This window comes from Peromyscus californicus, unplaced genomic scaffold (assembly GCF_007827085.1).
Source record: "Peromyscus californicus insignis strain IS unplaced genomic scaffold, ASM782708v3 Scaffold_11__1_contigs__length_118956290, whole genome shotgun sequence".
NCBI lineage: Eukaryota > Metazoa > Chordata > Mammalia > Rodentia > Cricetidae > Peromyscus > Peromyscus californicus.
Window position 1 is genome coordinate 10,392,174 of NW_026294402.1, and position 13,537 is coordinate 10,405,710.

Sequence of the window (13,537 nt, forward strand, 5' to 3'; positions counted from 1 at the left end):
TCCAGCCTGCCCACCCCCGAGAGATCAGGAAATGTTTAGCCCGGTCTCAGATCCTCTAGCGAGCTCTAGCTTCCAGCTATTTAATCTCACCCCATTCTGCCCAGACCTCGCAGAGGGGGCGTGGCTTGTCCTGAGGGTGGCGCTAGAGTCCCGGGTTAATTTGCATACATCACACCCTCAGCATCTCATTGGCAGACTGGAGTCCCTCCCACCCCACTACCTAACTAACCCGCGGTCACCCTTCACCGCGGAGCCTCGGAGATAAACTTAACTTGCCCGGAGATTCGAGGTGCTCTCGCCTCCCGCGATTGGCCGACGCCACTCATTGGCTGTGGGTGCGGAAGGGGGCGTGGCCGGCACTGTCTGATTGGCGGGAGGGGGCGGCTCCCAGCGCGGCAGCCCTGAAGGCCGCGAACCGCGGGGGCGGGGCTGCACTGAGGCGCTGAGACGGCCGCGGCTGCTCGTCCTGGCTGGCGGGGCGGGGGTCTGGCGATGGGGGCGGGAGGAACAACGGGCCGGTGAGCGCCACGGCCGCCGTCCCCGCCGAGCTCGCGCGGGCAGCCGCTGCGCCGTAGTTGCCGCCCGACCCCCAGAGAAGAGGACGTTGGAGAGGCCCTCCGCTAGCAGCCGCGGTGACAACCCGGCGTCGGCGCGATGAACCGCGGTGGCAGCAGCGCGTCGGCCTCGGCCAACTACCTGCTCTGCACCAACTGCCGGAAAGTGCTGCGGAAGGTACGGCGCGCCCGCGTCCGGCGGAGAGGCGCTCCCCAGGGTAGGGGTCCGGCCGGAGCTCAAGGGGGGCGAGACGCGAAGGGTCCCCCCGCGGGGTCCCCGCGCCCGGCCCTGGGCTGCCGCCCGGTCTGCCCCGAGGCTGAAGGGATGCTGGGATGCTGGGAGGGACCGGCTCGACTGGGGATGGAGGCTGGCCTGAAATCACTGCAGCCTGTCTGGTCTGCAGGAGCCTGGCTCCCTCTCCGCCGAGGCTGACTCTGGGGGCTGTTTTCTTTGCCTGGGTCGCTTCTGCCAGGCCTACCGTGCCCCGGCACCCCCTCTTGACATTCTCTTGGTGGCTCCCGAAAGGCACCGTGAAGGCATCTTGAACTTTATGCCCATGGGAAACGCTGTTGGTTCTTCCAGTGCTTCGGCTGGGGTTGGTGGAGGTGGAGGTGGAGGCTGAAGTGGACGTGGGTTCGCCCTCCTTATCATCCCCCACCGCGGGGTGGATCCAGAAAATCCGACCCAGGATCGGCTTATTGCTTTCCAGAGTGACTGATAGAAAGTTTACTCCAGTATTGTTTAGCTTACTTGGCTTAATCGCTCCGTGGGGGATGGGAATGCAGGGAGAGAAAGGATGACAAAATGTCCCTGTAGGCGCAGAAGAGTTTTTAACAGATCTGAACAGCTTCCTTGAATAATATAATCCGTTTCTACTCCGCACTCTATTTTTACATTGCATGAAGTGAGATCATTAGGTTAGGTGCTTCTGTTTGTCCAGCACCAATGAATTAAAATTGCTGAGCTGTGCATATCTGAGAGAGAGCTATGATGAATACAGTGCCGTTTTTGTCAATTTCCCTATCTACAGTCACTTTAGATTTTTCTTTATGTATTAAGAAAAACAAGCAAGCAAGCACATAAATAAGCAAGCTCAAATATTTGTGCTCTTTGTCCAAAAACTGTTTTTCTTCCTCTGTGGGTCAGGCCAAGTGCCAATCAAAGTTGTTTTTCAAGCCTCTTTTCCCTGCAGTGAAGCTGGGTTTTTTTTTTTTTCCTCCTTTCTCCTATTTTATTTGAGAGCGTCAGGAAAGCAAAGAGATTGCAGGTTTGAAGTTAATCAAACAATTAAATACGCCTTAAATTGTGTTTATTGGATATGTTTCTCTTAAAACTGATTTTTATTAAATGTGCATGTTGAGTATGTGCAGTTATTTTTTTCCCCATAAACTCCTGGATCAAATTACAGTTGATACTTGCTCAGCTCATTGTAGGGCAGCTTGTGAGAAATGTAATGGATCAGAAGCTCTGTTCAGCGCAGTTGAATGTTAACTCTTTCACTGCTGGACCAGATGGCATCTGAATTTAGCTTTTAAAAAATATTGTTTCTTAATGTTTAAACCGAAACTGTCTTTGTCAGAAAAAACAATGCCAGTGAGGCCTGTTTAATTCAATTTACTCTCAGTTAAAATGAAAGGAAATTATATTTTTTTAACTGAATGCGGGGAAAGGTGCTATTATTGACTTGCTTAAGTGATATAATTCTGTTTCAATGAAAGCACGTAAAAATTTTAATAAAAATTTTTAAAAAGTTAATAGCAGTTTGGCTAATAGGATACTTCAAAAAGATACTAGGCTTCACACTTTTTTTTTTTGAAAGAGCTTTGATTATGGATCCGTAACACTAGCACTAAGTACATATTTATGATTTTCTTCTAGTTATTAAGGCACTAGTATTCTGTTTACCTAGGCAGATCTCTTTCATTTGTAGCCATCACTGAAAGAAAGAAGTATGTGCACACAGGGCACACACATGTTCCTGTTTTATAACTGTGGTGCCCACCTCTGCCAGTATCCAGTTTTCAGTAATGACAAGGTGTTTAGTTTGGACTCGTGTAGTAGCATGAAATGAGTTTAGATGGGGAAAGAATTGTCTGTGCCAGGAAGGCATGACCTGGCAACATTTGAAGCTTTTTAAGATTGCCATTCTTAAGGATTCTAGAAAGAAAATGCTCTATCATTCTAAAAATGCCACGTAAAGATTGACTTCTGATAAAGACATGTTTTTAGTTTTGATAGAATATGACTATGTAAAGTTTATCTACAGCTCTCACAGCCTGGTTTTACATTTTCTTGTGTCCATTTAATAGTATACAGTAATAAACAAATGAGTGACAGCACTTTGGGTTTTGAGTGTCAATTGCAATGGAAGAGTCACCATCACATACATTCATGTCAGTAACCCTTTGCTATCAGAACTGACATTAATGGTGAGAGAAGGCCTTTACCTTTATATATGGCAGAAGGCTTTTTTCCCATCTGTGAACAACCTAATTCATGCAATATGTATGATGGATTCTGAGGAAACTTCAAAAGGAACTGAATTAGCCTTCAAAGAAAATAATTTGTTTTAACTTGGTGTCTGAACAGTGAATTGTATATTGTATGAGAATCTCATTTATTCTTGGAAGTCTCTTCACCATTTAGGTTGACCGTTTTGCAAAATAAAGAGAATTGCTGATGTATCTGATTTGGTAATTTGAGTCATAGAAGAGCAGAGGAGAAAGCAAGAGCATCAGATCCGTAGGTCTAAGTCAGCCTGCTCTGTCACCATTACACAGTTGAATGAACTTCTTCATAAGAGGAAAACCATTTACTTTTGGGACATAGCAAGACTGGAAATGTAAAACATTTGACTTTAAGAAATTCCAGTGACAGCTGCAGGGATCTGATCTTTAATTTCAAACATGAAGTGGCAAAGCACATTGAGGAAGGTAGGTGACTGTCAGTCCGTTCACCTGCCACTTCAGAGTAAGTGGCATGCTTACATACTTTTGAGTGTTGAACTAGTAGATGAATAGAATTTTTTTGATATAAAAAATTAAAGGAGCCGGGCGGTGGTGGCGCACGCCTTTAATCCCAGCACTCGGGAGGCAGAGCCAGGCGGATCTCTGTGAGTTCGAGGCCGGCCTGGGCTACCAAGTGAGTCCCAGGAAAGGCGCAAAGCTACACAGAGAAACCCTGTCTCGAAAAAACAAAACAAAACAAAAAAAAAAAAAAAAAAAAAAAAAAAAAAATTAAAGGAGCTAACATTTTAATTTCTTTTTAACAAAACAGGCTCTCACTCTGTAGCGTGGACTATCCTCAATGTAGTTCAGGCTAGCCTTGAACTCTTGATTCTCCTGCTTTAGTCCTCCAAGTGCTGAGATTACAAGTGTGCAACACCATGCTGAGCAGTTTCAATTTTTAATGTGATTCTAAGTAGTTCTAGTGATACATCTTATTGTGGCTATAGTATTTTTTCACTTATGCAATTTGGTACTCTTCCAACTTCATGATGTTTTTATAAGCAAAGAGACTATCATCTAAAATGAAAAATGTTAGTTTGACCCATATGATCCTCAATATAATCAAAATAGTCAGTATTAAAAATTTTATATAGTTTATCCAGTGGAATGGATTTACTTACGTGATGGACAGGTAGCCATCTTCTGCTTTTGGCTAGTGAGCTTTATTGGGTTTTATATTTTTGGTTGTGAGGTGGTTTTCAGTTAATGTTATCTTAAATAACCCAAAGTAGAGGTCAAGTAGTGAGTTTGTGATAGCAACCTTAGATGCAGTTCTCTTCAGACTGCTCTCTGTGGAGTCCTAAGATGCTTTAGGGTGTTAAAATGCTTGAGTTGGATTAAGTATTTAAGTATGTGTTCGGTTTTTTTAATGTAATTAAAATATAGATACTTGAAAATTGTACCCATAATTTTAACGCATTTGAATCTGTCATAATTATCTTGTTACAAGATGGTGATGATGATGATGATAATGGTGGTTATATACCTTAGAACTTTTTTATTACATTATTTACTAGGAAGATTGTCATTGTTTGTGAAGGCACTAGCCTTTGTAAAAAGCAAATATCACATATTTGTTTCTGGGACCAAGAACTTAGTAATATAATAATTATTAATTTATAACAAAATATGTATTTAAATTGTTGGTTTGTGCATTTAATGCTTCATAGTTCAAGTTCAGTGTAAGATTTAATTTGTGACATGGTTTCTGTTGCTTCCCATAGTTTATCAGATGTTTACAGTTTGATCTTTGGCATTGGTCTTTCACTTGGGGTTAAGTGACCTAACTTCCTTGAAACCCAGTTTTTTCCTGTAGACAACACATGGTTTCTACCTGTCTCATGGTGGCTTGGTGGCTTAGAGAGAATGTATGTAAGCACTATGCAAACCCTCAAATGTCACTATACAGGAATGAAAAGCTCAGTCTGTGTATTTTCCTGTTTTTTAGGATTGTAGCCACTAATATACACTGAATAATTTGGTTTGTAGTCATTTTTCATAGGAATTTTAATGATTGCTAGTAAAAGAGAGGTCATGATGATATTTTTATTGAGAGTAACCCTTATGCTTATTTTTGGTTTCACGTTTCCATTTGTATCTCCTCTCTTCACACACCCTCCTTTAAAGAGTAATGTGATCCATTGCTTTTGGATTTTCCGATAATTTAATTAAATGTCTTTGACAAGGGAAATTGGTATTTGGCTTGAAAAGACGATGTGTTAGAGCTGATGTGCCCAATAACAGAGAAGATCTAGGATAAAGCAAGGGCATCTAGTTATTCAGTTTAGGAGAAGAGTTCTGAAGCAGTAGTCTCCTAATCTTACCACCTGATTTTTCCATTGAAGACAGTGACCTTGCTAGTTTATAGAGTGCCTTTGCATCATCTCAGGTTCTTCTCAACACTGAGGAGGTTTGGGTGGCAGAGTGTCTGCCATACAACTAAGAAGACCCCTTAAGCCAGGCTCTGTTGCTGTGATGAACTCTCTTCCTTGTTCCCTGCAGTGCTGAGGCTGCAAGGGAATATCTCCATTCCACACTCGGCCTCTGTGGAATGCTCCAACGATCCTAGAACTGAGATTAGGAAAGTTGGCCTTCTTGACTGGGTTGCAGAAGCTAAAGGGGAAAGAGCAGCAGTCAGGTACCCCTCTCAGCTCCTGAATGCTTGTAGGCCCATCACTCCTCACTCTGGGCCCTGGACTCTGGGAGTATGTCTAGACATACTAGACATATTCAAAAACTGTTTTTGAGGCTAGAACCTCAAAACTGTTCTGATTTTTCTTTGTTACTGTGTATAAAAGCAGTGTGGGCATAAATGTGATGATCTTTCAGTGTGAATCAAGAAAGTGGCACCACTCAACGTGGGGGAAATGAACAGTTTCATTTAAGAATGCTGTTGAAGAAGCAGGAAGCTTTATGTTTTGAATCTTCACCCTGGAGGCTCCTTCCTTTCACATGTGTGAGGCAGTGGGAAGGTGCACAGTACCTCTGTGTAGCAAGCTGCTTGTCTCATGTGTAAACATGTGCAATAGCTTTAGTAACGAGCTGAATCAGCCAGTTTTTCATCTAAACCACTTTACTAAGAAGAGCACTGACGGACAGACTTTGCTTCCTCAGATTTGAGTGCTTAAGTAAACACATACATTAAAATGAGTAAATTTTTGTAAAATTATATTTGTTTCCATTAAATTAGAAAGTTTCTTGTATCTGTTTTGCTTTTGAGACAGGCTCATTATATAGCCCTGACTGGCCTAGAATTCAGTATGGAGACCTGTCTGGCTTGGAACCCACAGAGATCTTGGAACCCACAGGGAAGCCTGTGCTTCCCTAGTCCTGGGATTAAAGGCATGCACCACCATACCAGGTGCAAGCTTCTCACTTTTTGAAGTCTCTCCTCTTCAGATGAAGGATTACATTAATGGATGTGATTTTTTTTTTTGATAACACATGTGCACCAACATTTGGAAGATACACAGAACCCAGTGAACCAGTTTGTGAAAACTGCTACACCCCACGTCCCACCCGATACTTTTCGGCCAAGAACCAAATCATTACATCACAATGGGTATAAACTTTGGGCTTTGCTATTGATTGTTTTAACATTGACAATGAATATTGTCAGTTGTTTTCTTTGAAATTTCAGGATCGTATTATTCATTTTTGAGGTGTTTATCAAGATCACATAGAGATAACATATCTATTCAAAATGCAAGATGGACAGGTGGATTTTAATAGAATACAAAATGTTAAATTCATGTATATGGTTTCAGAAGGGATATTTATAAGGTTTGATGTGATGTCAAAGAAAAGTATCCATAATTGTCTCCTTTTTTCCAACCACATATCTGATTTTCTTTAAACATTCTTCAGTCAAAACATCACAGCCAATGAATGCAGAAAAAACAGCTGTCTTATGATAAACAGACATTGAAGAGATTTGCAAAAATGTAAATGTGAATCTCACTGTTTTGTTATGGAAAATAAAGTTCCATAAAGATGTGTGATTTATGTTAACATGCAATAGACTTTTATTTTAGGTGAATTAAACATTTAAACTTTCCCTGGCTTTAATATCTATTACAGTAACTATTGACAGTTATAACTTCTCTGGCATTTGCAATAATTTTTGAGTGTGAAGGGCATCCATGAGTGGGACATCTGAAAACTTATGCTGGAGTTATGGACAGTAGAGTATGGTACAAGTAGAAGGAATTCAATGGAGAAAATGAAAAGAAAGCCATGATAGTACTGGCAGAAGATATGGATAAGGCCACCCAGTCATCTCTGTTGTGTGGAGATGCTTGTAGACACTGCCTGGCACCTTTTGATGCTCCAGAAGCTTCTCTCTTAGCATGGTAAGACTTTGATCAACTGATTCTTGTGGGCATCCCTTTATGTGGTAGAAATTAGGTGACAGGGCAAAATTTTGGTTCTGAAGGACTATTCTCCCTACTATGTAAAGCAACTGAGGAAAGGTCTGGTCCAGGGCTGTGTTCATTACACTCTAATTGACTGGTGTTTGCAGAAAAGGAAAGGAAGACCCTGAGTTGCAGGGTTAGCTTGTAGGGCTTGGAAGCAGAGGCCTGTGGAAGCAGGAGAGAAACAAGGGAGAATCAGACCAGAGAAGTGTCAACCCAAGGCTTTGATAGTTAGCATTATATGACAAAGGAAAGCAAGACCACTGGTGTGGGTGGGAAATAGCACAACTCTGCAGTCGGGGCTGCTGGCTGCTTCCTTCACAGGAAAGTTGTGTGTGTGTGTGTGTGTGTGTGTGTGTGTGTGTGTGTGTGTGTGTGTGTGTGTGTGTGTGTGAGGGAAAGGATGCAGATGCAGTGTAAGAGTGCATGGAAGCTCAGTAGCCATTACTAGTAGGATAGCAGCCTATCCTGTGTTCTCCAGGGTACAGGATAGGGATCTATTTCCTCTCTGTGATTAACTAAGACCTGAAAGTGGCTAGCAGCATCTGGTCTATCTTAGATATCATTGTGATAGGTGTGAGAAAGAAAATATAATTTGCTCTTAATCTTCCCACCCTTTTCCTTCTGCTATTGCCTGGACGCCAGGCTGTCCAACTACGGCATCAGTTGTCCTTCTCATGCTTCATTAGCACTAACAAGTGACATGGATTTTTGTCTTACCAGATGGTCTCTTATTTGGGATCTGGTTCATGAAGGTTTTTCCCCCCTCTTTTAAATGATGAGACTTCTATTTAAACACATAGGTATTGGCAGTGTATTCATATTGGATGCAGTACAGTAGAGCAGATACAATACAATCACACCATTTCCAAAATATATCCAGTGTGTGTATGATCTTTCCTGCTTGGTTCTACTGTTGTTATAAGAAACATTTTCAGAAGTACAGTAACAAAGATGCCTTGAAAAATAAAGTATACTGGTTATTTGACTGTTTTGCTATTTTATTGTTATTGTGGCCATGAGACTGTTTCAACTATCCTGCTAGTCTTTGGACAGTGTTGTCATAAAGAGTAAGAATGTCTACTGAGAAAGTGTGCCAACACCAGCCTCAGCTGCTAGTCATGCTTAGAAGTATAAAATAGCTGTTGCTTTGGTGTGAACTTAAGTTATATCTCTTAGAATTTGCCAGTGTTCTGCAAGGAATGACTGTTTTAGACGAGTAGTTAAGGGCATATCTTCAATTTCCAAAATGCTTTGTGGGTATCTCTGAAAGTTCCCATTCAGTAAAGGGTTCTACTTGACCTTTCCTTTCTCCTCCTCCAAGCCCTTTCCTTTACAAGGCTCCCACGCCAGCTGCAGGCACCTTGGTCATCAAGCACTCCTGTAGTAACCATGAAACAGAACGTTTTGTAGGCTCTGACTACCCCGTAACTAGCCTTTACCTCTAAGATCCACCCAAGAATGACTCATCCATTGCTCTGTAAGCCAGGATATTGGTTGTCACCAAGGAGAAGACATAGATATTACAGATAGGAAGATTGCAGGACATTTCATCCTTATTTGGAAGTCAATGGTGGGTTGAAAACTCACACATTCTACCACAGAAACTTCGGATAAGCTGTGACAGACACTTAAGGAGTAAAGTTCATATGTGAACAAGCATGACCAAGCATTTAAAGATGCCTAGCTTAGAACTGGGTTATTCTTATACCAGTATAAGATGCATATTTTCACTTTATTTTCTACAAATCAACTAGTTGTAATAGAGGAATGCATCTGGATGTCTTATTTCATTCTTGCCTTTCCCTGTACAGCAGCTAAAGCAGGACAGTTGAAGAAATGAATTTCGTCATTGTGATTACAGATGTGTGTCCAATATTTAGAAAGCTCCCAACACGGGTAACTAAAACTGGATTTTTAGATCATTATAATTATCTGAGGCTGTGACACATTTCAGGTATATTTTATAATATCAATAACAAGGCAGCTTTCAGTATATGCTCCCTGGGTTGCCAGCTCCCATATCTCTCTCTCTCTCTCTCTCTCTCTCTCTCTCGTGTGTTTATGTGTGCATGTATGTGTTTCGCTCATCTGTGCATGTGTTTAGAGGACATACATTGACATTGAATATCTTCTCAATTGCTCTCCACCTTATTTTTTGAAATCAGGCCTCTCACTGACCCAGAAGCTCACCAATGCAGCGAGAGAAGAAGCTGGCCAGCAAGGCCCCCGCCCGGGTCCTCCTTTCTCTCCTCCCTCTCCCAGCACTGGCCATACAGGCGGGTGTCTCCTTGGCCAGCTTTCTGCATGGGCGCTGGAGACAGACTCAGAACCTCACGCTCACACAGCAAGCACTTTCCCCACTAAACCCAGCTCTCACTCTGTAACGGTGGAAAAACAGACTCAGAGGGCTTTAGGAACTGTCTGTGCGTCACAGTACCAACAAACAAAGAACATTTGAAACAAGTTTGAGATCCCAAGTGTAGCATGGTATACAGATAGAAACATTGCATGACTGTATATTCCACAGTTTTCTTGATGTGAACAACTCATCAAGTCTTATAAAGTAAAATGACTGTATTGGATAGGAACCCAGAGCCTCAAGAGATTATTAATAGGTGTGATCTCAAGTTTAGATGTTTTGTTTTTTCATTCTTAATGATTTTAAATGAGGTTATTAGCAATCTGGGTCATACTCTGTTGATATGATTAATCACAAGATTGATTCAGACAGATCTAGGTTGTTGTTTTTTTTTTTCTTGTAGTGACAGTTGAACCCAGGGTTGTGCACATGGGAGACGGTGGAAGTGCTTATTGCAGTTTTCACCTGTTAGTTTTTGCTTTTATCTTTTCAAACCCCCAATTATGTGGCCAGTTTTTCCTGATCTCAGAATGTCTTTTTCAAACTGCCCAGCACACTTGACCCCTCTTCCTGTCAACCAGCCAGTCATGACTTAATCTCACTGTATCACCAAGGACTAATATTGTATCTTTGAAAAAACATTGTCTAGAAATATTTCAGTATTGTGTTTCTTGAATAGGACCCCCAAGAAATATCCTCGCTTTTTGGTAAATTCCTTTGCAGTGCTTTATGAAGGTAAGAAGTGACATGAGTGCTCACTTCTACCATTCAGGTCAGCATTCACATTGAGCATTAGTTAAAGGTGGTGTCCCCTGCTTGCTGCCCCCCTCTACCCCAGCTCCCTGCATCTGCTGTTGTGCTGTATCCTCAGCACTGTTCTATCCTTTAACTGGGTTTGTTTGGAGAGAGGGATTTCTGGAAGGTGCAGGTCTGCTGTTGTAGATCAGAACTCCCAAATAATGATACAGAGCTTATTATTAATTATGAAAGCTCAACTTTAGCTTAGGCTTGTCCCACTAGCACTTATAACTTAAATTGACCCATTTATTTTTATCTATGTTCTGTCACACAGCTTGTTACCTCATCTCTCCGTACTGCTCATGCTGCTTCCTCCTCAGCTGGCTGGTGACTCCTCCTTAATCTTCCCAGAATTCTCTCTCTGCCCTAAAGTCCTGCCTACACCGCCTGCCTAGCTATTGGCTGTTCAGTTTTTTATTACACCAACCACAGCAATACATTTTCACAAAGTGTACAAATACCCCACAACAAAGAGTTCCCACAGAAACACCTAAGATGCCTCTGTGTGGTAGATTGCTGTGGATACTGCAAGTCTGCAGAGGTGCTCACTGATGAGCCTGCAAACCTGGCCACTAGGTATTGTTTCCAGAAGAAAGGAAGTCCTGAGATGGAAGTGACAGCTTCTTTACAAACCATCTTTCCTAACGAATATTTTAGAAGGGTACTGATTTGGGTGTACATGCAAGGAAAATTATTTAACTTCTCATCAAAACTTTCCTGTGTATTACCTGACATTGGTGAATTCTCAGTTGTATTGTAGCCTACCTATTTATAGTGTGAGTTTGTTGTTTAAATACATTATATTTGGCATATATTATATTTAAATACATCATGTTAGTACTATATAATAGTGTAGATATTAAATGTAGCTATAAGACACAGGTTCTGAAATATTATCTAGGCTAAGTTGTTGATACTTGGAAATTATTTTGGCTTAGCCAGGGTATGAATCAGTAGCAGATTACATGTCTAGCATGTTTGAGGCTCTGGATTTAATCCCCCAATAATACATAAAAGAAATTACTGTAAAATATTGATTTCATTTGACTATGGTAGAAACCTATTTAGTAGTTGGCATTTTTTAAAATGGGGAAAATATATGTTTAGGTAAATAGAAACACTTTCTTTATAAAACTGTAGATTTTTTTAATAACAGTATGTTTCTGTGTCAAATACTATTTCTTTTAAATGGCCCTCACATTCTCAGACAAGAAATATTGTCTGTTAGTATCTATAAACCATTCAATACTATGTATCTTCCATTAATTTATTTATTCCTTCATACATTAAATCCTTCTACCTGCTAGGTACCAAAAGAACAGAAAATGAGAAGACCATCATTTTTACCTAAGCAGTGATTTTGCAGTGTACCTTTGGGTCTTGCAAAAATCCTTCAGGCTTGTGGTTATATCCTTCATTTTATAGTACAAAAGAAGGTTTGCATACTTTCTGTAATGACCGGGTAATACTTTGGGCTTCAGTTCATACTCACAAACATAGTACCTTTAGCCACAATAAATAGTGTGGAGTGTATGTCTTTTTCTGATCTTGGCTTGGTTCTCTGCCTACCTTCCTTAACCAACATTGACAAAAGCACCCATGAAGTGTGTCATGGAAGAAAATGCCTCCATCCCCCAGAGCTGACAAGGATAGCATCTGATGCAGGCTGCATGAGTGTTGGCCTGGGGGACGTAGTGAAGGGGGATATTCACTAGAAGGTAATCCTTCTAAGGAGTGTTCTAAATACTTCTGATGAGGGTGAGTTTTTAAAATGGGGTACTAAGCATTTGATCAGTGACTATAATATGGTACTGTTTATCTGGGTCACAGATGTAGGAGCATCCAGATGTGATAGTAGAAATCTACTGACACTCAGATGATGACACAGCCATTCAGTGTGCACAGTTCAAGCCTATTTGGTCAGAATTCTCACTGAATGCAGAGATGACAATCCTGCACTTAGGTCTGGAGGAAGCACTTTGACAAGCTCTTGCCATGATGCCCACGTAGAACTTGAGTACATACAACCCATATGTTAACATGGGTGATCATGCTTAGTCTATTTACTCTTGTGAAATATTCACTAACCAATATGTTGGTTTAAAAAAATAACTTGATGATACATAAGCAGCCATATGAAATGGAAAATATTTTACTCCTCGATGGCTTTGAACTTTTAAATTTATGTATTTGTACCTTGCTTCCTTTACTGATTATTCACTAATGTCTAGGTGGTTCTATTTTACTTTCCTTGCTAACTGTTGTCTTTATGGAAAGTATTGCGGAATATGTTATACACCCAGAGCAGAGGCCTGGAGCCCATTTCCCTCTTTTCTTCCCCATAGTCATTTAATGCACTTTAGTCTTTAGGGATAATTAACTTTGGCAAGAACTGTAAAAGCTTGAAAACAAAGGTATGCTGTGCAGTCTATTGGAGATCAATCAATTCAAGATGAAGGAGTTTTAAGATAAAGATGTAAGTATGGAAAACCTGGATTAGGCTCACAAGATGCAGATGCTTGCCTTTTTCTGGAATATGAATAATGCATAATTGGCTTTCAGTTATTTTTAAGAGAAATTTACATACAGGTAGTAAGTTCCTCTTCAGTTCCTAGCAGTAGGACCTGCTTCTTGAAGTCAGTGAATGCATAGGATGCATGTTCTTCAGCACCACTCAAGGTTTGGTTTCTGCGTGGCTGTTACAGCACTTCACTGGCCACTAATGACAAGTTGTAGGAAGTAACTTAGGTCTCAGCCAAAGCAAATACCTTCTCTAAATTACTATGATTGACTGCCCTCCCACCCCACTGAAACCATGTTTTTCTTTTTAAAAGTTCATTTTGGAAAGATTGAAGTATTAACATGAGGGAATTCTAAAATGACCCTAGTTATAGAAGCAT

The 13,537-nt window shown here is 41.1% G+C and overlaps 1 protein-coding gene across 2 annotated transcripts in view; it reads left to right on the forward strand.

Annotated features, from left to right (window-relative positions):
• The first annotated feature begins 431 nt into the window (after positions 1-431).
• Positions 432-13,537, forward strand: part of Sesn3 (sestrin 3) — a 59,825-nt gene continuing 46,719 nt past the window's right edge. The window contains exon 1 of one of the 2 annotated variants that reach the window (XM_052752359.1): positions 432-732. In XM_052752359.1, the coding sequence (XP_052608319.1) occupies positions 655-732 (78 nt within the window). In that variant the 5' untranslated portion in view covers positions 432-654. The remainder of the gene's footprint in view (positions 733-13,537) is intronic. The other variant, XM_052752368.1, reaches the window with a different exon arrangement.